This window comes from Pongo pygmaeus, chromosome X (genome assembly GCF_028885625.2).
Source record: "Pongo pygmaeus isolate AG05252 chromosome X, NHGRI_mPonPyg2-v2.0_pri, whole genome shotgun sequence".
Lineage (NCBI taxonomy): Eukaryota > Metazoa > Chordata > Mammalia > Primates > Hominidae > Pongo > Pongo pygmaeus.
In genome coordinates this window covers 18,161,569-18,188,395 of record NC_072396.2, presented here as the reverse complement: position 1 = coordinate 18,188,395, position 26,827 = coordinate 18,161,569, and the positions used below count along the sequence as shown (strand labels likewise).

General features: G+C 43.2%; 1 protein-coding gene and 1 long non-coding RNA gene across 5 annotated transcripts in view; one reads left to right on the top strand and one right to left on the bottom strand.

Moving 5' to 3' along the window:
- The window catches only part of LOC134739038 (uncharacterized), an 85,534-nt gene extending 64,170 nt beyond the window's left edge, over positions 1–21,364 (top strand). Inside the window, exon 3 of the long non-coding RNA XR_010125426.1 lies at positions 21,275–21,364. This is a non-coding gene — a long non-coding RNA (uncharacterized LOC134739038). The remainder of the gene's footprint in view (positions 1–21,274) is intronic.
- Positions 1–26,827, bottom strand: part of NHS (NHS actin remodeling regulator) — a 387,766-nt gene that overhangs the window by 63,153 nt on the left and 297,786 nt on the right. The window contains exon 1 of one of the 4 annotated variants that reach the window (XM_054473233.2): positions 16,629–17,408. The exons of the other annotated variants lie outside the window; for them this stretch is intronic. Within the exon in view, the coding sequence (XP_054329208.1) occupies positions 16,629–16,854 (226 nt within the window). The 5' untranslated portion in view covers positions 16,855–17,408. Of the gene's footprint in view, positions 1–16,628; positions 17,409–26,827 lie in introns of those variants that run through there. 4 annotated transcript variants of the gene reach the window in all.

Genomic DNA, 26,827 nt, shown 5'->3' with positions numbered 1-26,827 from the left:
CAGAGCTCAAAATAGTTGTTTGAGGATAGAGACGAGCTTTCTTTGTGTGTGTGTGTGTGTGTGTGTGTGTGTGTGTGTGTGTGTGTGTGTGTTTCATCTTCCAGCTAAGCAATGGTCTAGAACACTGACCTGTGTGTAATAGGTGCTCAAATGTGAGTTGAATGGATCTGGCTCAATTCCATAAATGGTTCAATCTGTATATCTTGTGGTCCTTTTTGTCTCCTTTTAATCTATGTCCTTTCTTTACTTGATATCTCCTCCCAGACAAATTCTACTCAATACCAAGCTCGAGTTGCACCTCCTTTGTGAAGCCATCCAAGACCTCCCAAGGCCCAGTTCGTTCATTCATTCATTGAGCAATGAGTTATTAAGGACTTCCCATGTGCCAACCACTGTGCTAGGCACTGCAACAGAATGGTGGACATGACATGTGTCATTGTCCTTGTCCTTATGGAACTTACTTCCAGATAGGACAAAAGCCAGTAAGTAAATTGATTGATAAGGAAGAATGTCATTGGTAGTGATAAGCACTCTGATGAACTAAAACAGGGAGATGTGAAAGAGAGTAAGAATAGTGGGAGGTGTGGCATTGAGGAAATGACAATGGCGACCTAATGACCAGGAAGGCCTGAGATTCTCAAGCATAGGCATCAGAGACACTAAGGAGAGGGAGTGAGGGTCCCTGTCCACATGGAGCTGAAAGCTAGTGGAATGACCTCTTCCTGTAGCTCAGAGTGGCCATCTGGCTTCACTGGTCACCAAAGCCATTTCCTCTTCTTTCTGGGCACAAAGCTAAACTATATTTCCCAGCCTCCCTTGCAGTTGGGTGTGCCATATGGTGAGGTCCACCTGGTAGAATGTGAGCAGAAGTGACACACACCACTTCCAGCCTGGCCCATTGAAACCTCCCACACATCCCCTTTCATGTTCTTGATGAAGATGAGTACAGAGACCTTAGAAGTCATCTACTGAAGACAGTAGATTCCTAAGATGGAAGGAATCTGCATCCTTCAATTCCAGCTAGGAGAAGAGCTACCCACCAATGAGGCAAAACCCATTTTGGACACTATGCAAGTGAGGAATAAACCTGAATTGTATTAAGCCACTGAGATGTTGGGGTTTGTTACAGCAGCTAATGGTACACTAATTCACTGAACTCGCTATATCATTGCTATGAGTACCCATTTGGTCCCTATTTAGCCTAGGACATGGCTTCTATTGTATCATTGTTTGACTATGTGCTTTTCTTTAGTTTTTCCTTCCTGTATGTCCCATCCCTCTCAACTCAGATGGCAAGAGTGCAGTTAGAGCCTCGCCCTTCCAGTGCTTTGGTATCTTACCAGCTCTTACCAGAAGTGGGCTTCTGCTTTCACTGCTCTATCATGTCAATGGATGCTTTTATGTCCCTTTAAGTCATTGGAACTTTTAGGTAAGGGGATGACCAATGTTTTCATCTTTTCCTCTTTTAGTTTGCCGAGAAGACATGATTTCTAGACCACTATTATACAAATGTAATCCTATCACAGCCCCTCCCTAAATGGTGATCAGTTCTGAATCGGGGACCTGGGTTAACAAGACAGGACCACCCATACACTGTTTTAATTGCTTGTTTCCCTGTCAAATGAGATGCTTTTTCAGGGCAAGGAGTATTTATTCTCTATATTTCAGCATCAAGCACAGTGTTGGACACATAGTAGGTACTGCATAAATGCTTGCTCTATGAACTAATAAGGTTGTCTAATGTTGTTAAATACACCGGTGTGCTATAGAAATAATCTGCCAAAGTTTTTGTTCTTCAGAAAACATTGCTAAAGCCACCCCCTCAATTTACAGTCAGTATTAACAAAAGCTTTTCCTTGAAAGCCTGATGCATAGGAGTCAGGCTGAATTAGGAGTTGCTTTGGGGCATCCACAGAAATGAAGATTGTGCGGGAGGGTACACTAAATGGGGCTCTGCTTTTCTGCTGCAGCTCTGCTAAGTGCTGGCTTTTTTCCCCCCTCTTTTGCTTTTTTTTCGCTAACTCAACCTTCAAATTAGCTCTTGGAATCTGCAGGTGGAGTAACTCTTTGTTCTAACACACCCCTTGCCAAGACTTGCCAGTGAAAGCTGCAAGCACCTGGTTGGCCCAAAGGGTGAGTTTGATTTCTCTTCAGGGCGGATCCTCAGGCAGTGCGTTAGGAACTGGGAGTGCCTGTGGCCCAGCCCATGCTCAGATGCCTTCCCAGCACTCTCTCAGGAAGTCACCCAACCCAACACCACCTCTGGCCTTCAGGCACCCTCCAGCCCCAGAGAGTGACTTTCGTTGCAGAGTTCACTCACTCAGAGACATCCAGGCCAGACCAACTTGGCCAAAGATGATGATCAGAAAAGGAACGGGCTACGCCATAACCTCAAAGAGTAAGGAAGTACTTTTTTGTATGTTATTTTTTTAAGCCCTCAAACCCATGCAGCAATTGGAATAGAGGTGAAATTGCAGATGACACCAACCTGCAAACCGAATGGAATGAGTCAGTGTCATCAGACTAGAGGTCTGTTTTGAACCCAAGCAATGGCCCAAGCCACATGTAGCGTCACACTGATTGTTCTAACAATGGATCAACTCCAGACATAAGCATTTTTGACAGAATTTGACATTGCAAAAACAGCTGGCTAATCTGGTCATTCCAGTAACAAATGAGAACCATTAATTATTTCATTACACTTACACAACCCATAAACCAGTCCTCTAACTGGATGTTTCCGAAAAGTTGCCAGTGAATTCAGTTAAATGTGCGGATTCAGTCCTGTGTAGACATAGCACAGACCCCTGTTAGTGGGTGGTTATGAGGCTTCTTCTGTCAGTTCTGTGAGGAATTAAATATCAGGGCAAGAATGTTTACATGAAAAGATAAAGGTATTGAAGAGAAGGCAATTGGAACCTAAACACAACTTGGGAATCTCATTTTATTTAAGAATGAGCTTTGGCCACTCTTCTGACTTTTTGTAACTTGCTTTTAAAAGCTGTCAAACCAATAGGTTTGGTGAATACAACATTTATTTGCCTTTTATCCACCCACAGAAAAATCTGTTCTTTCCAGAACAAAAGCCACTGGGGACAAGTGGCACACAGAGATGCCCAGATTCCCATCCCTTTCACCATTGTGTCAGCTTCCCATTGTGTACTTCTGAGTCTTCTTTCAATAGTAGCTATGGGCTCAAGTCCATTCTATAAATGCCAGTGTCCTTTGTGATGGGGTTTTCTGCAAAGCCACAGAGAGCAGGATCTACCAGGGCTGCCCAGGCAAGCTGCCTTTTCAGCAACAACATACTGCAGAAGTTTCTTCTTCCTGGGGTGAATTCAAGCCAGGGGCCTGGAGCAGAGCATTCAGGGTCTGAACTATGGGACTAACAGGCCTTTACAGTAACAAGTGAGGATTTGGGGCTTTGGGGTGGGTTGTGTTTACTTGAATAGGTCCCCAAAAGCTTATCTCAAAGTTAATAAAATCCCAGTTGAATATTCCATTTTTAGTGAGGACTCCAAGGTTGTTAGGCCCTTCCTTTGCCACCTGCTTCCCTGAACCACACTTTCTCCATCATTCTCTCTCCCTACTTCCTTCGTTTGTCCCATTCACATTTCTTTCCCTGTTGTCCTTGGCCTGAGCCCTCTAGTGGATCAAGACTAGGGTGCCCTTTTTTGGATATATTAAATTTCCCAGCCTGCAAAGAAACTCTTGTTGTTGTTGTTTCCATTTGGTATATAGGTCAAAAAATAATAGCTGTTATGGCCATGGCAAGGATGAAATCTTTAAGTCCCCAGAAACATCAGACCAGGAAACTGGAATAATGTTCTTATCCATTCATATTGAAGCTCCTACTATGGCCCTCATTGTCCATTGCTTACTTTCATTCCTGCAACTGATTTCTGCCTGCTTCTCTCACTCTTTCATGTGCTGAGGATAATATTGATGTCAACGAGTTTCAGTCTTTCTCTGAATATTCATTCACTCAACAGATAATTACCAAACACCCACTATCTCCGTCTGAGGCACTGAAAGACATATGAGGTCTCTGTCTTCCTGGAACTTGCTGTCTACTGGGAGAGATAGATGACAAATAAGCATACAGATGTACTGTCAGGTGGTGTAAATTCTGTGAAGTCAGAAAGTGGAACAAGGTGATAAAGAGTGACGGGGTTGCTATTTTAGAGAGGATGTTGTGGCAGATGCTTCTTGCCTTGCCAATGTGCCTTCAGCATTCACTTCAACAGTCAGAAGGCTGCTTCTCATGATTCCCCAAGACCCTCTGCCTAAGGGTGATTTTTTTCCCCTCTGACAATGGGAGAATGCTTGGCCCACACGCAGGGCACGCACTGGAGCAGTAACAGATGCCCTCCTCTGTGGTCAAGATAACTCTGAAGTGTATTCTACACTGTCTCCCAGAGTTCCTCAGCAGGACTGAGTCACAGCTACCCACATGGTGGCTGCTTGATAGCACACCTTTCTTAGATCCTTTCCCTTCTCCCTCTCACTTCCCCACTCCCCTGCTGTGTTACTTGAGTTCGTCTCTCTGATAGACTACTTGTACTCGAATCCTTGTCTCAGGGTCTACTTCTAGGGGAATTCAAACTAAGATAGTAGTTAGGCAAGGCATCTCTGCAAAGGTGACATTTGAGCAGGCTCCTGATCCAGTGAAGGGGTGAGCTGTGTGAAAATGTGTGGTAAGAGAATCCCAAGCAGAAAGAACAGCAATTGCAGAGGACCCAAGGTCAGATCTTGTTTGAATGTTTGAGGAACAGCAAAGCCAGAATGCAGGAACAGAAGGAGTGAGGCAAAGGGCATTAGAACAGGTCTTACTTTCCTCATTTCACAGTTACAGTATCTCCTTTAATCCTTTATTTCATGATTTCCTCCAATATGCTCACTTCCCATTTCTCTGATGGCTGTTTTCTGAGAGTTCTGTCATTTTTGTTTGTATTCTTAATTTCACTCTATTTAACTGCACTTTTGTTTGTGTGTGTGTGTGTGTATGTGTGTGAGACAAGGTCTCACTGTGTCACCCAGGCTAGAGTGCAGTGATGTGATCATAGCTCACTACAGCCTTGACCTCCTGGGCCCAAGCAGTCCTCCCGCCTTAACTTCCTGAGTAGCTGGGACTACAGGTGTGTGCCAACACCCCTGGCTAATTTTTGTTTTGTTTTGTTTTTTGGGTTTTTTTTTTTTAAGAGAGATGGAGTTTTGCCATGTTGCCAGGGCTGGTCTCAAACTCCTGGGCTCAAATGATTTGCCTGCCTTGGTCTCCCAAAGGGTTAGGATTATAGGCATGAGCCACCATGCCTGGCCCTTAACTGTACCTTTAAAAAGGAAAAAAAATGTGAGGCAGAAAGTCTGATGTGGAACCACTGATTGGTGCAGGGGAGCTGGGGGACTGTCCACGACCCCGCTTACGGAAGCTGCCTCCAGGGGAAAGCAGCAGGCTCTATGCATTGTCATTGATGCCCCCTCTCCTTGCTAAATTTAAGAAAGATGAGAGGCTTCTTTTCTCCTGCTCCATGGTTATCCTCCTATTGCCAACACCTTCTCCTGAGAACTCGCCTTAGACCAAGCTTCAACCCATGTGCTTGACCTTCATCATCTCTGATGCTCACACCACTCTGAAAACCAAACAATACCTAAATCTGGCTGAGGAACACAACCTCCTTCCATCTAGCTTACCCTCCTGTGGCAGATGAGGTACTTCCCCTCACATCTTTGGCTCCACCTGAGACACCTCGGCAGCATTTTCCAAAGCCACAGAGCCCTCACCGTGCATTCCAGGCCCTGTGGAGGCAGCTAGTTTGATCCTGAATGGGAGACTCCAGATCACAGAGGATGTGGAGTTCTCTTTAGGCAGCTGGCATGAGCTCAGCACAGATGCCTCCCAAAGCAGGACTGCTTTGCTGACTCCTGGGAGGTTTATCATCAAAACTCCCTGCCTTGACCCATATCTTGCCTCTCTCCATTTGTGCTTCTGGCTGGAGCTACCGCGTAACCAATGGCAGAGTCTATTAGTGCTTCGTTCTGCTCACAGTTCCTCTTGGAGGAGTTGGCTTCTAAAAATTAGTTAGCAGTAAGTGAGCCACGAGATTATAAATATTAAAGCCTGAAAGGCAGGCCAGAGAGTCTGAGCTCTATTGGCAGAAGTAATCTGTAATCTGTATGGGGAGTCCTCAATAAGTCCCTTAACATCTCTAGGACTTAGCTTTCTCTCAGGCTGGAAGCAATAACAAATAGGTTTTAGGGCTCCCTTTTGCTCCTTTCTAATTGTCCTTAGTGTTTACCAAATTTCCATTCCATATCTGTATTTCCCAGCTTTCTCAGCAGTTCTGTGGGGGCCAAATGACTCAGTGTTGGCTAATGGGATGTAGGCAGAAGTGATGTACACCACTTCCAGGCTGGATCCTTAACCAAACTTCCCAAGAGCCTTTGTTCTCTCTTTTCCCGTGCTGCTAGGAGGGTACATGACTTACACCAGACTTTGTGTAAGGAAGGAAGAGAACTTTTATTGTGTTAAAGCACTGAGCTTTGTTGGCTTATCTGTTATCATAGCATAGCCTATCCTATCCTGACGAATCCAGTTTTTTATCCTGCCTGCTCATTCATTCATTCATTCACTCATTCATTCATCCAGTTGCTCATTCATATTTTCAGCTTTCATTCATTCACTTGGTATTAACTAAGTGTTTACTGCATGCTGTCACTAGTACTTTAGCATAGATAAACCTTGGGGTCTTTTCCCAGAGGAGCTGGATGTCCAGGTGAGGAGATGGATATGGGAACAGAGAAAATATTAAGAGTGTGAGAAGTTTGTACAAGGTGCATAACACCACGTTGTGTACAGAGAAATAAATACTCAGACGCCTTTCCCTACTCGGTCCTAGCTCCATTCTTTATCAAACTTGTTTCACCTAGGCAGTGCTTACCACTGCATACTGCACCATTCTAAAAGAGTTGCATTTACCTCTACCCTTCTCCTTTCACCAATCCATCATTCTAAATCATTTCCCTCAATACCATTTCTGCAGGCCGTGCCCCTGTTTGAAAATAATATAGGGGTTTTCCATTTCCTACATAAGATCTAAACTCCACAATTTGGCATTGATCTGGCTCCAAGGTATCTTTCTATCATCATTTTCCACTTCTTCTTTACCCAAAACTTCCACTACAACCAGATGGGGATAATCCATATTAAACAACCCACACCATTGGTAAGCCCACACCCCATGTCTTTTCTCACACCATTCTTTCCCCAGGACTCCCCTCCTTGTCTAGCCAATCTCTTCTCTTCAAAGTCCTACTTCAGGTGATATGTTTGGTTTTTCTGCCTACTCTAGCCTACAGTATTGATACGTTTAACAACTTAGATGAAACGGAAAATTCCTTGAAAAACTTAGCAAGGGACACAGGAGAAATAGGAAATACAAATAGTCCTGTAAATTCTAAAGAAATGGAATTCTTAATAAAAACCACAAGGAAAATTCCAGACCCAGATGGCTTCACCAGTGAATTCCATCAAACATTTAGGGAAGAAATAATACCAATTTACATAAATTTTTCTAGAAAATAGAGGAAGAGAGAACACTTCCCAACTGATTGTATGAAGTCTGTATAATCCTAATATGGAAACCTGATGACAGGCATCTCTGAAAAATCTATAGCTAATATACTTAATGGTGAAATGTTGATTTCCCTTAAGATTGGGAAGAATTTTAAAAAACACTCTCACCAGTGTAATAAGACAAAAAGATAAAAAAGAAGAATACTGTCATTATTTAGACAATATGATTGTATAGGTTAAAAACCCTATGGAATCTACAAAAAACTGCTAGAACTAAAGAGTGAATTTAGAAAAGTCACTGGATACAAAAAGGTCAACATATAAAAATCAATTGCATTTATATGTTTATATATACATACATATAAATATAATTGATTATATATTGATTTATATATTATTGTATATAAACTAGTAATGAAAAATTAGAGAATGAAATGAAAAGAATACCATTTATGATAGCATCACAAATATCAAATACAAAGGACAAACAAATCTAACAGAAAATATACAAGTCCTCTACACTAAAATCTGCAAACTTTGCTAAGAGAAATTAAAGAAGACCTATATGATCAGAAGCTATAGCATATCCAGGGCCTCAAGATACAACATTGTTAAAAATGTCCATGCTCTTCAAATCCATCTATATATTCAAATGAATGCCAATCAAAATCATACCATGCTTTTTTGAAGAAATTGACAAGCTGATTCTAAAATGTGTATGAAAATGCACAGGTTCTAGAATAGCTAAAACAATCTTGACAGAGAACAAATTTGGAGGATTTTTACTATCTGATTTCAAGACACTATAAATCTACAGAGGTCAAGACAGTGTGGTTTTGGCAAGAAAGTAGACATATAGATCAATGAAGCAGCACAGAGAATTCAGAAATAGACCCACACATACACAGTTGAACTGATTGTTTGAAAAAGGCGTTAAGTCAATTCCATGGGAGAAAGGAAGTTTTCTGGTTTTCTTTTTACAAATGGTTCTGGAACAACTAAATATACATATGGGGAAAAATGAATTTTGACCCTACCTTACTCCATACACAACCAGTAATTAGAGAAGGACCATTGACCTAAACATAAAAGCTAGAACCATAAAACTCCTAGAAGAAAATGTATGAAATAATATTCATGAACTTGAGGGAAGCAGATTGTTCTGACAGTGCCCAAAAGAGGCTAGTCATAAAAGAAAACATTGATAAATTGGACTTTGTCGAAATTAAAAATTTCTGCTTATCAAGAGAACACTATTAAAAAACAGGCAAGGTAAGGACTGGGAGTAAATATTTGCAATACAAATATCTAACAAAGAACTTTTACTCAGTGTATATGAAGAGCTACTACAAATAAAAAATATCAATAATAAAAAGACAAAAGAATTAAAAATGAGAAAAAGGCTTAATTAGACACCTCACAAGATATATGACTGTCTACTAAGCACGTGAAAAGGTGTTCAACATTATTTGTCATCACAGAAATGCAAATGAAAACCACAATGAGATACCATTTCATGTCCACTAGAATGGCTCCTGACATACCAAGTATTGATGAGGATGCAGAACAACTAGAACTCTGATACGTTGGTGATGAGAGTGCAAAATGATACAATTTTTGAAGAATCTCTGCCAGTTTCTTATAAAACTAAACATACATTTACCCTATAACTAAGCAATTTCACTCCTAGATATTTACCAAAAAGAAACAAAAAATGTAAATCTACGAAGATTTGTACAAGAATATTCTTAGAAGCTTTATTCATAATATCCCCAAACTGGAAACAGCCTAAGTCAATGAATAAAGTATGGTATATTCTTACAATGGATTACTGCTTAGCAATAAAAAGAATAAACTACTGATACATACAACAGCATGGATAAATTTCAAAAATACTATGCTGAATGAAAAAGGCTGGACATTTTTAAAGTCATACTTACGATTCAATTTATATAAGCTCTTGAACAGGTGAATCTAATCTATATGATAGAAATCAGAATAATGGTTGCCAAAAGGTGTGGGAGAGAGACTGGAAAGGAGTACTGAAGACATTTTGGGATGATGGAAATGCATTATATCTTGTTTTGGGAGGTTGTTACATGGATGTATATGTCAAAGCTCATTGAACTTAACACTTAAGACTTATGCATAACTCAACTGTATGTAAATTATATCTCACTTAACAAAAAATATTACTCCTTCCCTCCCTCCCATGCCACGAAATGACATGTTGGATGCTACTGTGTTGTGTCATTATTTATTATTTCCATGCATGGTTATCCATTTTAAACTTTCTTAGGTTCCTCAAGCAGAGCCTGCACAATACTAGGGAGTCCACATTTGTTGAATGAATGAATGAATAATAATCAGATAGAGTAAAATGGAAAGGAAAAGTAAAGAAAAGTCAAAATATAACATCATACCAATTTCTACAGTTTCTATTTTCCTGGGAGTCAACACCATTGCAAACACAGGTCCCTATTCCCAATGAAAAACAATAACCCAATATCTAAGACATTTTGCTTCTATTTACAATAAAAGAGGAGGCAAGGAAATAAGAGAAAGCTTTTTGTCTCCTAGATTTTGAGGTAACACCACATTATTATTACTGTATTTCTTAACTGTGGTGAAATAGACCAAAAGACATCTGATGAATCACCTTTTCATTCATAAAACCCTGCTTATATCTTTCATTACTTTTATCCTGCTAGAATAATAGCAGAGAAACAGTACTTGATGGGCCTGCATTATCAGACGCTATTGGAAAGGTCTAGATAAGAGCGCTGAACCACCTATTAGTATTCTGCATGCAAACCCTTCTCTATAACCCAGAGTCATCCGTATCCTGGCAACCCTCAAAATTTCATTCTCATTGAATTGCTAGATCTTTATCAAAATATAATTATAGCCTTAATTTGAAAGATAAATTTTGATTGCCAGTGCCATGCCCAAAGGAAGAAATAATCAGGTGGGAGAGCACTTAGGCACAATTGTTAACCATATAATCAATGTCATGAATCATCCATCCCCTAAAAAAACACAAAATACAACTTTGGGGGATGTTGTAAGGGGTAGTATGAGGAGGGGAAAATCCTTGAGGCATCAGACTTACTTGTGACTCTGGTACATTATGTTTGCTTAACTTCTCATGCTGTCACTTAAGTGCTTGTTATGTCTTCTCAATTGGAAGTTTGGGGAAGGCCCAGGCTGCACGTCCCACTTCTGTGTGTGCCCACAGTGGCCCAGCCTGTAGTAGGAAGTAGCCCAATCTATAACCCCTCCTTCACTTGACCTCCAGAAAAGTTCCTTGGAAGTAAGCTTTGAGACAGAAATTGGGGTGTGGGAAGCATATCAGTAAATGTTCTCTGGGGCAACACCTGTGGAGGAAATGGATTAAGCAGGGCCGGGCAGAGCGAGAAGTTGGGCTAGAAGAGTCACAACAAAGGCTCAGCCCATCCCATGGGGAGCTCTAGAGCTGGGATGGCCCTGTAGAATTGTCCTGAGTTGAGGCAAGGTGGGTGGGCCTTTATACTACTGTATTGACCATTCATCAGATGAGTGAGTGCTGCCCTTGGAAGGAGTGTGACCTTAGACGGGGTGACTTTCTTCAGGGAAGGACAATTCCCAAAGAGGGATGCAGCTGTGAGCTGTCAGCCACCACGCCTATCTCTGGCAAATGAGTGCTTGGGAAATAAGTGCTTGAGCCCTGATGAAGAGGGGTAGACAGTGAATCAAAGTAGCCACTGCACCCTCACTGACTACAGTGACTCAGAAGCCTGGGGAAAATAATCTGAAATGGAGTCCCAATGGATTGAACGCACTAGCCTGTTTCTGCAGGAGAGCAGCTCTACCTCCTGAGGCAGGCAGGGACTCCTGTTGTGCATGCTGAATCCCCTCAGAATGTGTGACTTGCCAGTGAAAAGTAAATGGAGATTAGAAATATTCCTGTCTTCGAGAGGGGAACATCACACACCGGGGCCTGTCAGGGGGTGGGGGGCAAGGGGAGGGATAGCATTAGGAGAAATACCTAATGTATGCGGGGCTTACCACCTAGATGATGGGTTGATGGGTGCAGCAAACCACCATGGCACATGTATGCCTATGTAACAAATCTGCACGTTCTGCACATGTATCCCAGAACTTAAAAGTATAATAAAAAGAAAAAATAAATATTCCTGCCTTCTTATCCAATTGGTATGCTCCTGCCTTTTCAGAAACTATCCTTAGTTTATGTCTGAGGATAGGTATTGATACCTTTTAAAAAATGGATACCTTTGAGACAGTATGGCAGCGGCAAGAGAGCAGAAGTCACACACTTCTGTTCCTCTTCTCTTTGGGCAGTCACATCTATAGCCTCGATGCTTCCATAGGGCATAAATGATTTGTTAGTTTCAGGATGAAGAAAGAATCAAGCATCTATTAATATAATAGTCTTGCTCCATTGGAGCAAAAGGAATGGATTTTATTTAACCTACATTTTATCGTACTGTCAACTCCTCCTGAGATCTTTGGGAATCCTCAAATTTGTAAATACAGAAGCTTCAGACTTTACCTTTGTGGATGTCTGTTTCCAGGTCTCCTGTTATTTATGCCCTTGGTTAATTCCCTTACCTGGGGTTTGGGCTGGGCCTGTGACTTGCCTCATTCTGTTGGTAAAACAAGACACAGGCCCAACCTAAGAAAACCTGGAAGCTCCTGCCTTTGCACCCTTGGGCACTCTGAGTTGCCAGGTAAGAAATCCAGTTACCCTGCTGGAGTGATCACATGGAAAGACCACTGGGAAAGACTATGTGGAGAGGGAGAATCCCTGAGACTACCCAGAAAGAGACATAAGCACAGCCAGCCCAGTGACCCAGCTGAACCTTGCCTGCAGGTGACATACCATCTGACCAACCACCAGCAAGACTAGCAGAGCTGTCAAGTTGAGCTTATCCCAGATTGCAGAATTTTGAACCAATAGATTGGCTTGTATCTTAAGCCAGTAAATTTTGGGGGTGGTTTCTCCTGCTAAACAACCACAAAAAGCAATTTCTCCCAGAGTTAAGTGACTATGATGGCCTTGCCTGCCCCTACCAAGTCAACTGCCTCTTTATCTTGCACCAAAGGTTACGGTTGACCACGGCTGCTTTTCACAAAGAAACAGACATTTTTATTACTTCACAATGGTAACGGACTACACAATAGTGTCTATCCCAAAAATCTTGAAAGAAAAAAAAAGCTTCATTGGGCTATTGGAGCTGGAGGTTGGGAGCTGAGCTTCTTCACTAGCTGAGTAGCTCAATCCTGTGTATCCATTTTATATGCTTGAGGCTCAAAGACATGCCTCAGCAAATTTACAAATGACTCCCCTCATGGATCTTCAAGGTCACTCACTTAAAAAGGAAATTAAAAATGTCCCAATTGGACATCCCAGAAAGGGCTGGAGAAGGAGTCTACCAGATCAGAAAGGTAGTATAGTAAAATAGTCTAGGGTTGGATTCTGGAGCCATAGTGCCCAGGATTGAATCCCAAATTTGTCACTTGTTTGCCGTAAAACCTTGGGCAAGTTATTTATTCTCTCTGTGCCTCAGTTTCTTCATCTGTAAAATGGGGATAATAATAACCTCTACCTCCTAGGGTTATTGTGAGGATTAAATGAGCTATATATGTGCAGGGCATAGATTAGTGTCTGGTTATTCTTTGCCTGATTATAAGTGATTATACAGTAAGAACCAGAAGAAGATCATACATGGATTTTAAATCATATGAAGTCATTTTTAATGACTACACATTATGAAAGCATGTCAGCTTTCAGAAACAATATCCTATATAACTGTTTTCATAAGACGCCAGGGTCAACATAGCATGGTAGAAGGAGCACTGAGCCAAGAGAAGGGGATCTAGGTATGATTTCAGCCCTACTATAAACCAGCTGTGTTATATGGGGAAAGTTATCTATAAATTGAGGAAAATGATAATGACCTTGCCTACAGAGGTTGGACCAGATGGTCCCTGTAGGAGCCTTTTATATTGCTACATCTTTCCAAATCCCTTTGAGACAGGAAAGAGGAGGTGGAATTACCACCATTTTTAAGATGGAGATCTGTATTTGCCATATGACTTGTCCAGAGCCAAACTCCAATCTCAAAGTAGAGCTTAAAAAGGGCCCCTCCATGCCAGAGAGTGTACTGCCATAGCACAAACTGCACACAGACTAGATTTCCCAGTCCCCTTGCAGTTAGATGTGGCCATGTGATTGAGTTCTGGCCATGGAATGTGGGTGGGAGTGAGAGGTGCTGTTTCCAGGATAATCTTCCATGTTCTTGTTTTCCCTTCTCCTGGATGCAGAAGACCCAGCAGGGGCTTCAAGGCCCTAGGGAATGGTAGATTCATAAGAAGAGAAGAGACTAGGTTCCTTATAATCACAAGACAAAAAGCTGGTTTGACATTATGTAAGACATAAACTGCTATTGTGTTAAACCCTGAAATTTGGGGCTCACCTATTATGGTGTTTATCTTTCCCTGACCAATATGCTCACTGTGGGTCTCTAGTCAATTGCTGGTTTAGGTTCTGATCTTCAAGAAGAAGCAGCCCTTTCTATTTAAGACCAAGGGATCATTGATATCTTATTTGGTACAGGTCGAGCCAAGCCAATGATGTTCTTATAAAACTGAAATCTCAACCCATGGTCTTCCCATATCTACTCTTCTAAGCTGGCCAAACTTGGCCACTGTTGCACTGGCCTTATACTACATTTCATCATCATTAATCCTTTGTCTTTCATGGGGAACACAAAGATGGTGGAAATTTTAAAGATAAACTAGCAACTGTGCGCAAGTCTCCACTAGAAGACTAGAGGAATGATGGATATCTCAAAGGTGCTGTTTCCTGGTCTCTTCCTTCCCCCTAATCACGATCTCTATCTTAATAGTTGCCCAGTGATTATAGTTATGACATACAGAAAATAAAGGTAAAAATTTTCAATCAAAATTCATTTTGAAAGAGAGGAGAAAATCACTTGGTAGATTCCATCTTGAACAGAGAATGCTTGCCCTTACATTCCCTTGCTGTTTAGTTCATTTATTTCACTGGAGAAAAAAATAGGCATTTACATTTTTCAGCAATTGCTAATGCATTCTTGCCAAATAAATAAAAATCCTATCATCCAACCAAATCAAGAACAGAGGGGGCCTTTTTTCTTCAAGCTGGACTTTACCACCATCACCACGAAAGAAAAAGTGAACAGGGAAGAAATGAAGGCTTTTGAAAATAAATAATGAGGGGAGCCTAGCAGGCTCACAGAATCTAGGACCCACAGAAGACCTGCACTTCCTGCTTCCACTGCAATCACTGCAAAGTCCTCAGTCTCTTTCTATCTCCATTCCAGGTGGCCTCTTCACCATCAGCTGGAGGCGGCCCCCTTCAGACAGGCTGGCGCCACCCTCCTGCTGACCAGGAAGAGGCTCCTCACCCAACTGTCCAGGGGTTTCCACCTGGAAAGGAAAGAGTAGTAGCCCAGCTGCTATCAACACAGTAGGAAGTTGGCATGGTTTGAGTGCCACCTGGCCCCTTCTGTCCATCTGTATTCTGGAACGAACTCCATTGTGAGGGAGTTGCTTGTTGGCTTTAAAGTGCAAAGGAGGAAGCCCCATACATATGGCTGGATCCAACCAGGGGATGTAAAGCCAGGGATGGATATCCATGGCTGGGGGCAAAAGAGGGACCCCTGTCCAGGCTCCCATCCTCCAGCCTTGCAGCCCAGTGGCTTTGGGCCTCACCCGGGAATGGATGAGGCTTCTCAGAGCTGCTGCCCTTCTCACATGGACCAGCACTCAGCATCCCTGCCTTGCCTTGAGACCTGAAGGTGAATTGCTCTGAAGGATGTGTGGACCTGGTCTGAGGCTGTCTGGGGGTCCAAGTTTGGCCCACCCTCAAGGAGCTGGGAAGGAAGACCCCACCCCTCTAATAGCGGGGTCAAGCCAAGCTGTACCTCCAACTGCAGGGCTATTTTTAGATGCTGTTATCTTTGCCTTGCTCACAAGCAGCTGTGAAAAACAAACTGGTCACCAAAAGGCAAGAAACTGTAAAATAAAAACCTCATAAAACAAGAGCTCCAAAACTCCAGAGCATACCACACTATGGCAAAACACTGTGCACCATCATGGCGGGGCCTGCTGAGTCTTCCCCTCAAGGGGGGTGAGGAAGGGTGTTGCTCTTTCACTGCCCACACATTCCTGGCCTAGCATGCCCTGAGCAAGTCCAGCTTTGGCTCACTGTCCCTGGAATGGCTAGTGGGTCAGGCTGCCCCACTCATGCGCACAGATGGTGACCCCAGGGGACAGGTGTGCCAGAGAGGTGGGGGCGATGGGGTTAACACTGCCACAAAAGGAAAAGCTCCAGCTCACTCCCCTCTCTTCCAGCTCATCCTAACAGTCCATTTGCCTTACAGCATCACAGCTCCTTGACAGTGAAACCCCTGCACAGGCAAAATGTCATCCAACACCAAGTGGCAGGGCAGGAAAACAGGAGAGGGCACCAAGCGGGATCCCCGACTTCTCCCCAGCCCTTAGAAGCCCTCAAAAGGCCAAACCTCAGGGCGCCCTACCACTCACAGCGCCGTCGAATCCTCATTCCCCCTGCAGGAAACCCAACACCAGACGCTGCAGCCCCTGCAGACCCCTCCACCCAGAGGGTAGGCAGCGTGGAAAAGTGCCGCCCCGCCCCAGAATCCGGGATCAGGGTAGGGAGGAGGCGGCAAACTTAAAAGCTGCAGCTGCAATATGCTTTTAAAAATAATAAAAGACCTCTGAAAGCCAGCGCTGTTCCCTTCGCCCCTCCGAGCTATGCGCGGTCCACCTGGACTGTCAGCTCACCCTCGCTCAGCTCTGCCAAGGGGACCCAGCTCTCAGATCTCGACCAAGGGGGATCTCCTCTCGGGCTAGCGCGCGGCTGGGCTGCGCCTCGAGCCTCCCCCAACCCCCAAGTTCACCCAGCACCCAGAGGTGCGAGAAATTAGTTTAAAATGATGTCACTTGCCCATACCCCCTCCCCCCAGGCTGGTCCCATCTCACACACCCGCATGGCCTGGGCTGCGAGTCGTGGAGCATCCCGGAGGGTTGCGGTGGGGCGCCACGCCGAGGCTAGCCTCCCCTGGCGCCCGCTCAGGCTCAGGCTCGGCCCTGGGCAGCCCGCCCGTGCATCGTTCCCCTGGTGCAGAAATCCTACCGCCCGTGCGCCCTGGGCGCGCCGCCGGGCCCCGCGCCGGCTCCCCGGGAATGCGGCCGTCAGGTGAGGTAGGCATGCGTGCCGGCTCCGCAGCGAAGCAGCAGCTGGCTGGGGCGCTGGGCTCGGAATCTGCCTCTTCTCCCTCTCCCCGCAAAAGAGAGGCCTCTCGGGGACTTTCCAGCGCCTTGTTGCGTTAGGACTGCATTCCCCCTTCCTTTTCCCTTTTATCTTAGTTTCTCCTTCAGATGCAAAAAGAGAGATCGCAGGAGTCCATGCCCAGCTCCAGCCTAACTCGGTCCACAGGCAGAGAATTATGAATGGATGCTGCCTTCTGATGAGGAAGTCGACTGGGGAGGTCTCTGCGCACGGCGCGCTCCATCAAAGCAGGGGCATTGGCCCCTCCACTGCTTCAATGCTGCAGGCTGAGACACCTAATTGACCACTGGGAAATCAGGTGCCGGGAGACCTGGGCGGGACGTAGCCCTGGGGCCACGCTGGGATCGAGAGCCTTGCCGGTGTAGACAGCTTCGATTTACAGCTCAGTGAATGGAGAGGACTGCGGCAGCCAAACCTCCCGGGCAGCAAGGCACGGCTGCACCAATGCTCCGCGGACAGCCGCCTGGCTCCGCGAGTATCTCCCAGCTCCACCGGGCTAAAGGGAACCTCCTAAAAATAATCCGTCCCCTGCCGCCAGCCGCAGTGAGCTGCAGGACTCAGTCGCCAGCCCCAAACTCGGTGGCGCGCGGGAGCCAGCCACAAAGCCCGGCCTGTGAGCTTAGACAAGCCAGAGGCTGCGGAGGATCCCGGATCCGGATTTCTTGTACCTCTGTGTTTCCTTCTCCCGTAGCGCGACCGCTGGGGCTGCGCGTTACCCATGCCCAGAGTGGTGGCGGGCTCCGCACATCACCAACAGGCTGGACCGACCGCAGCTGCTCAGCACCGCACCCCCGTGGCTCTCTTCTCACCTCCCTTATCCCTAGTCTATGGCCAACAGCAGAGGAAGGAATCAGAAACGCCGACCGTGCCAACCCCTCCAGCCCGGGCAAGAGGGTGGACAGAGACTGGCGTAGAGCATGTGCCCGCATATAACAGGACTAGAGCACCCGAAAAATGTGACATTGCGTCCCCTCCCCCCATTCATCTCCGGACGCTGAAACCTCGCATCCTAGACACATCTCACCCTGCCCAGGCTGAAAAACACTGCAAGGACAATGCCTTTGCAGCCATGTATTAATCTCCAGGGAGCGGCGATTTACTAAACCAGATCTGAGGTTGAACCAGGGTTAAGAACCATGGCAGTGTGTGTGCCCATAGCTTAAGTTGGTAGGCTCTCGATATAGCGACCTAGTGCAGAAGGCAGAGAGCCATTTAGGGCCACTTCAAAGACAACACTTATGGGATATATCCTAATACCATACATAACAAGAAGAAACCCAGTGAATGAAATTATCCAAAGATGACTTGTGGGATGTTGTTTTTGGCAATGTCTTTGAAACCTATTTAGGGAAAATTTGACTCTTTTCTGACTGGGTTGCCTATTTTCAACTAGGGATGTTTAGGCGCTGGGCAGATTTGCATGTGTGGGCAATACTATATCCACCAGGCCTGTAACTTCTCCAGAATTCACAATTGTGAAACACTCCACTTGCCAAGGTCATAAGAAATCTTGGGGTTTGCCTGTGTGTGAAATAAAGAATATTTCCTAATTGGCATTACTGTGAATTAATGATTGTGGTCACATGAAGTATCACCTAGAACCCAAGTCAGTCTGGGTTAGCTGTTCTCCACTAGCCTCCTTGGAGGGCTGCCAGCTGCTGGCAACGACAGAGAATCTGGTGGGAGTCCCCCGGAAGACAGAGTGTGGCTAGGACTGGACGGATGAGGTGAGAGGAGATGGCATGGCCACTCCCCCAGTGAAGGTGAGAAGACAGCCATGTACCCCAAAGTTTAAGGGGTGGGTGGGTAAAGGAAAAGGCCATCAGAGAGGAAGAGAGACATTACTCAGAGAAGCAGGAGACCAGGATGGAAGAGGGGAAGGGCCCCATCTCAGAAACAGGGGGATGGACGAAAGAGTTTTAAGAAGGCTGGGTGATTTATAATGTCAAATGTCATTGAGGGATCAGTGGGAGGAGTTCTGCCTGCCAAGAGCAGACCTGGACCCCTGAGGCTTTGGGAAGGCTTAATGGATTGGCTACTGATGGGAGATGTGAAGTGGGTGGGAATACCAGTCAGAGCTTCTCAAAGGTAAAGGGAAATCCTTCCTTTAGCCTTGCTTCTCAAAGGACTGGCAGCCCCTGGGGGTTTGGTAGAGATACACCTTCTCAGGCCTTCCCAGACCTGCTGAATCAGACTCTGGGGTGAGGCCTGGCCATCTATATGTTAACAAGCTCTCAGATCAACTTCAAACAGGAAGCCTCACCATGTACAGACTCAAACCTCTCAGGTCTTGACATGAGAATTTACATTAAGGTGAGCAAAATGGCTGCCCTCGACAGCAATCCCTGGCAAGTGCATGGGTAGCTAGTGGCCAAGTCACTAATCACGCAGCCCAAGGAAATGAACTGCATTGCTCGGGGTTTTCAGGTCTGCTCTATCACGGGAGAGCCTTGACAATGAAGTCCGCAGAATTCCACAAAGCAGTGAAAATGGCCCTGTCTTTTCTTCTTTGTATTGATCTTTACAATAATGAGGTGGTTGTTAACAGTGATGGCAAAAATAATGATATAACTAGATTGCTTAAATTTCAATGAGATTTTAGCAAGTCCCATGGCAGAGAGGTAAAAAAAAAAAAAAAAAAAAAAGAAAAGAAAAGAAAAGAAAACCACATAGGCTTTGTACCCAGAAAGACCTGTGTTTGAATCCTAGCTCCTCCAGTTCTTAACGAGTGTGGCCTTGGGAAAATTATTTGACTCGACTCTCTGAATCTTGAATCTTCTTTGAATCAGTTTCTTATTTGTAAAATGAAAATAAAAATACCTAATTTATAGAGTTGCTTAAAAGAGTAAATAAAACAATAAAGCACCATGATAGTGCCTAGCACGTAATAAAAGCTCAACAAAGATGGTTCCTTCCTACCTGTGTTTGAGGTCTTCACACATAATGCTCATATTGCATTTTTTTTAGGTCCCCCTATCCCCTGTATGGTGGTTAGGGTACCTGATGCTTCCTATGGATCAAAGGTTCAAATATAAGCCCTTATTGAGTATCTCTTAGATGCCAGGTACTGTGCTGGGTGCTTGTGGGGATACAGCAGAGTCTGGGCCCAGTTGCAGCTGATGTTCTAAGGACTGAGTTTACATCCCAGTCCATATAGGTATCCTACTTTTCTGATATATATTTTAAATTATTATTTTAATTGATACATAATAATTATACATATTTTCGGCATACAGTATGATATTTCAATACATGTGTACAATGTGAAATGATCAAAATAGGGTAATTAGCAAATTGATCATCTAAAGCATTTATCATTTCTTTGTGTTGGAAATATTCAAAATCCTCTATTCTAGCTATTTCAAAATATACAATAAATTCTTGTTAACTGTAGTCACCCTGCAGTGCTATATACCACTAGAATGTATTCCACCTATCTAGCTGTAATTTTTTTAATTCATTAACCAGACTCTCCTTATCCCCACACCACCATCCCCAGCCTCTGGTAAGCACTATTCTACTCTCTACTTCTATGTGACCTTTTTTTTAGCTCTCACATATGAGTGAGAACATGCCATGTTTGTCTTTCTGTGCCTAGCTTACTTCACTTAACATAATGTCCTCCAGTTTCATCCATGTTGCTGCAAATGATAGGATTGTATTCTTTTTTTATGGTTGAATAGTATTCTATTGTGTATATAAGCCACATATTCTTTATCCATTCATCTGTCAGTGGACATAGGTTGATTTCATATCTTGGCTATTGCAATTAGTGCGGCAATAAACATGGGAGTGCAGATGTCTCTTCAACATACTGATGTTTTTACTGAAAGCCAAGGATACTAGGTCTCACAGACAATTTTGCAAATGTGTCCTTCTTTAGGACAGTGATGATCTATAGCAGGGGTCAACAAACTTTTTCTGTAAAGGGCCAGGTAGAAAGTATTTTAGGCTTTGCTGGCTATGTAGTCTCTGTTGCAACTACTCTACTCTGCTGTTGTAGCTCAAAAGCAGCCATGGATGGTGCATATATGGATGGATGTGGCTGTGTTTCAATAGAACCTTCTTCACAAAAATAGAGAGTGTGTGGGATTTGGCCCATGGGCCATAATTTGCCAACCTCTGATCTACAGTGTGGCTCAGGAAATAACTATTTCCTTTAACTAGTATTGCCAGGAAATGGTAAAGTGTACATAAGTAATTTTCCATATAACTAAAGTTTATCCAACCAAGAACAATTTTCTGAAGCCCCTTATTGTTCTGAAGCATATTTTATACTTTCCTTGGAAGAAACTGGCTAATTAGTTGTCCACCAAACTGTCTCCTTCTTTCTCCTACAGCTAAACTACATTTCCCAGCATCCCTTGCAGTTAGGTACAGCCCTCTAACTGAGTCCTGGCCAATGGAATGTGGGCAGAAGTTACGTGTGCCTCCAGCCTTGGCACATAAAAACTCTTACCTATTCCTACACACACTTTCTTGTCTTCCCTGCTGGCTGAACACAGAGGCTCTACGGGATGGTGGATTCCTAAGATGGGAAGAGCCTAGGTACCCACCTGCAAGCTAACCAGCATTAAACTGCAAGGAAAGTGAGAGGTAAGACACTGAAATATTGGGGGTTTATTACCAGAATTAGCCTACCTTGAGTAATTCACTTTCCTATCTCTTTAATCAGATGCTACAAAACACAATTTAATGTTTTGTTGATTACTTAGGGTCTTTATTAAGAAAGCTTATTATTGGTCTCTATGGTAACACATTTCTAAGACCCCTTTTTGGATTTCCATGCTCTTTCGTTGGTATTTAGTTCTCCACTATCATTCCTTTCTCAACCTTCTTCTAGCTCCTTTCCCCAGAGTTTAAGTCTCCAGTGAGCTGGGGATAACAGACACCCATGGCTGGGAAACATCTGTCCATTAAAGAAGAGTTACCAATTCTCCAGCAAGAGCCAAAAGGATACATGTGGGCTTGCTGACAATTATTTGTAGACTTGGGAAACTCTTTTCACTTACTTCCAGGTTTGGTGCTGTATTCCTGAAAGCTGAAGTTATTGGAAGTTCAGCAGCCCTGAGAAGAGTGGGGGTATTTCTGTATTGCTGAGCTTACAAATTTTCAAAGCTTTCATTCTTCTACTAGCCATCTTGGGGGACTCCATGATACAGATTCCAGTTCTGTCCTTCAACATGCATGGACTATTCAATTGTCAAAATACTGTCATTTCCTGATTTTGTACATAATAGATTTTAGCTGTTATATGCTCCAAATCTCCATTTTAAATTTACCTTTTCTGGTTAATTTACTATTTTGTTGACACAAACAGATCTTAATTGACTCCTATTTTACAGGAGCTGGAAGAATTGACTTTACAAGGCTAAATAGTTTTAATTCAGTTCAAGAGGTGGTATATTAACTTTATGCCTCAGACAGTTTACCAAGAAAATCCAGGTGTGCTTTAGACCTGGTCTTTGGATTATTCTGATAGGTGGGAATGTGGTCCTTTCCCATCATGAGGTGGGATACAGGAGAGGAACTCGTGGGGCTGGATCAAGGGGAGAAAGATTGGAGGAAGCCAATGGAGCCCAAATACTTTGACAGTCTGATTTTACTTCTTTATTGAAAAAACTAAGATGATCATATTTAAATGGTCCTCTTGGTCTGTTTCTTCATCTATAAAATAAAGAGGGTACAGATGATCTGTAAAATTTTCTCTACGTCTTTCATTGTGTAAGTCAATTTTTCTATGAGACTTGGAACCAAAAATACCTTCTAAAATGATTTCTGATCATCAGTACTTATTTTATCTTCCTGTTTCTGCTGAGCATCCAGAATTGGCCATTCTACCCATAAACTTCAGCATCTGCAAGGGAAGTAATATGTTCTGTGATTTGCCCAGGGCTGGATAACCTTTTGGTCCCAGACTGACCTTGAGGGTGACCTTGAGGATCCCAATTCTAGCTCTACTGTATTTATACCATACCCATTCTCTCCTTATGTTTACCTAGGGTGAGTTTCCTGCTTTATTCTCTTTGACTCAAATACGTGCTGAGACCCAATTATGAAAACTCAATTTTGTCTCCAAGGCTTACTTCCCTGGAGCAAGTTGAATGTCCCCTCCAGAGCTATGCATGTGGTGGAGCTTTACTTCTCACCTATCCCAGTAGCAGCACATTACTATTGCTGCTGCCCCACCACTGCTCACAAGGGACTCCCTTGACTTCCAGAAGAAATAGCTGCTATAAAATGGATCACTCATTCATAAGGAACTATATGTTTATTCATATATATTTTATATCATAACAAATGTAAATTAATTTCAGGGTGTGACTACCCAAGCTAGTATCTATATGGCTGCCTGTATAAAATTTCTCCCTCAAAATTCTCCAAACCATCTGGCATAAACTACTGTATTGTGACCTGTTAAAATAAGTAACAGCTGTGATAATCCCTCTTGATTTATAGCAAGCTCTAAAACTTTGCATATACCGGCAATGAATATAAAATAATAAATAAAACCATTATCATTCTGTGCTGTCTTGGTGGGAATTATGATGATTTAGCCAAAATGGAGCCCTATAGAATGCATCAGAGGAGAAGATTAAGCAAAGGTTTTGCCCAACCTGGCCTCCTCTAGCCCCCAAAGACTAACCTCACTACTTAGAATTCCTGGATATGTTTGAAAACTTTATCCAATGTAAATTCATCCTTTCTGAAAAAACATGGTTCCCAGACATTGGGGCCCAACTTCTACTATTTCAAAGCCTCCTTTTCTGATGGTGGGTTTCCAAAATTGCACAGTATACCCAGACCATAAAGAAAAAGCAAGCTATACACAACTCAAAAATGTGAATAATCTATAGCACCAAAGCTAAGAATTGTCTTGGAATTTTTAACTGTAAGTTTATGTTTGCAAACATTGCAAAGATCCCAGGTTGAAAAATATTGTATTGAAGTCATCTCTCAAAGATATGCAATATGTGAAAAAAGACAAGCTGGTATCTGGAAGGGAAAGGGGTGAGACAGCTTTGATTCTGAATGAAAGAATCACTATGCCCACTACACACCGATTTCACAAAATTAAGCGGTCAAGGAAGGAAACTAGCACCATGAAATGGCTCTTTACTAGGTTCTAGGCATTACCCCGTAATCTTATTTAATCCTCACAACAGATATGTGCCTTAGGTATTATTATTCCTGTTTTATGGTGAGGAAATTGATGTTCAGAGAGGTTAAATAACTTGCCCAAGGCCACCCAACTAACAAGTTGGAGAGATGGAGTTTGAACACAGGTCTGTCTGATTTCAAGGTTCATGCTCTTTCCACCTCACTACACTGTCTCTTGGGCAGCTGTTCAAAACCTTTTTCTTTCATGACCCATGGTATTTACATGAACCACTCATTATCATAACCATGGGAAATTTCCACTCCCTTTTCTCCCATTTATTTGAATACAAGGAGAGTTACCCTACTATTGGAAGAACTTCAAATCCATTTTAATTTATGTATATAAAAATTTGCAAATACAGGTGCTTCGTTATTGCGGTAGATTTCAAAAATAGCCATGGTACTTTTCAGCTCTTCCCAGCAAGAGATGGAGTCTATTTCTCCACCTTGAATCTGAGCAGGCCTTATGACCTGATTTGGCCAGAAGAATGTGGTGGAAGTGACATTGTACATGTCTGAGCCTGGGCCTCAAGAAGCCTTGCAACTTCTGCTTCTGCTGATCTTGGCACCTGCCCTGCTTACTGCTGCTCATGAAGAAGCCTGGCCCAGCCTGTTGGATGATGAGGTACAGGTGGCCCAGTTGTCCCCTACCCCCATCTTGGTCTGCTAATCACCAGACATGAATAAGGCCACTCTAGGTCATTCAGCCCCAGCTGACTATAGACACATAAGCAAACTCCACAGAGCTTAACTGAGCCATCCCAGACCAGAAGAACCACTCACTAAATTTTAAGCCACTAAGTACTGGGTGATTTTTTATGCAGAAAAGGCTAACTAATGCCGTTCTTTAAAATAAATTTCTGGCCATATGTCAAAACAGATACTGATGGTTGAAGATTGTTGGTTTGAGCACAAGGATCATAAACTAAAGACTTAAAAAAAAAAAGGTAAATCCTTTCTGATGGCTCCAAATACTGTTGCTGCTCAAGGTCTTCACAGTACTTCAATATGCCCCATGAAAGTGCCAGTTCGGAAAGGATTCCTATGGATACAGTTCCAGAAGACCACCTTTCCTCCTCCAATCCTGGGCTTGGCAGCTTGATTTTGAGTGATATGGTTTGGGGGAAAGAATCACCAAGGTGAATGGCTCAGAGCCTCCCTGAAGAAACAATCAGTGGATGGAAGGAAGAGAAAAAGAGATGATGTGTTTAAAGACTGCTAATGCCAATGCGTGACCCCTAGAAATCCATCACTGAAATTAAAAAGTAATGCTGTGGGCCAAGAAGAACTATGATTTGTTAGAATATGGGGTCGGTTTTGTATTTAACAACAATAGTCATGCTGTCTTCCTAAGAAGATAAGGTATGCAAAGACACAGGTGGGAGACAGGGAAAGAGATGTCCACCCTCCCTTTCCACACACTTGGGAAATGTACAGATGGAGACTCTCAAAAGGAAGGAAAGAATGCTGTAATTATAAACCAAATTAGGGCCAAATTGAACTATCTGAGAAAGGAAGTTACAACTAAGTACTTAAAGCAGTGTTCTCAACCTTGACTGTATGTTGGAATTTCAGCATAGTGAAAGCAACTCCAAAGCCTGCATTTTTAATCTCTACGGGGATTACTGGCTTTATTTATTATAATCAGAAAAAAATGTTCAGATTTGGACTTTCCACCAGTTTCTACAAAAGCCGTTTCTTTTGAAGAAAATGCTGGGGTAACATATTACTTGATCCTTCAGCTATCTTAGCATGTGAATGCTTGGGCTTTTTTCCCCCCTTTTCTTATTTTCTTAGTAAATCTTGGAGCCTTTGAACTTTGAATAATTTCTTTTTTCTTTCTCCCAGTGCCTTCTAGTTATACAAACACACACAAAAAATCATTACAAAAGCAGTATTTACATCTATACATCTATGGCTTTTTCATTTGGTATTTACAGTACTGAGTGAATGAACTAATTTAGTTCATTTTGCTTCTTAGGAAAAAAGATGTGTAATGAAAGGAGGTCCCTTTTAGTCTACTCTTGCAAGATTTCGTAAAGAGTAGATAAAGGAGAAACAGAGAGAAGGAAACCTTCCTTATAAACCTAAGAAAATATATTGGTTTGTACCCTAAACAATTTTTTCTATATCTGCAGTTAAAAACATACTAATTGTGTTCCAGAACAGGGGATGTTTTGCTGAGCAACCTTATAAATTAAAACAAACCTGTCTATACCAGTATTTGCAGTCTCACCTAGTTCAGGTTCTGAACTTGTTTCCCAACAGTTTTTCCCAGTCTGAGAACATGCCTAGGACAGTGGATTAAGGCTCTAGGCTGAGACCTCCATTGGTTGCCTTCCCAGCAGAATCAGAAATGATATTTCCAGAGCAGAGGAGACATAAAAGTATCATGTACTCAATTGGGAGGGAAGGTTTCCTCGTTTGAGGATAGGGTTGAGTGGAATAGCAGGAAAGAGAAATGACCAGGTATGGAGAAATGACCAGGTATGGAGAATCAACGGCCCCTCTGAGATACTAGAAGCTTTACTAGAGAAGCCAGGTAAAGAAGTCTCCTGTTCTTGTCAAAAGCCCCTTATCCATGTCTTACCACCTAGACTTTGACATGAAAGAGAATCAAGGCACAGTTTGGCTTGCTCTTGTAAGGTTTTGGTTTAGAGTAATTCACTTCTAAAAGGAGAAAGGGAACTGGGCATGGTGGCTCGTGCCTGTAGTCCCAGCGCTTTGGGAGG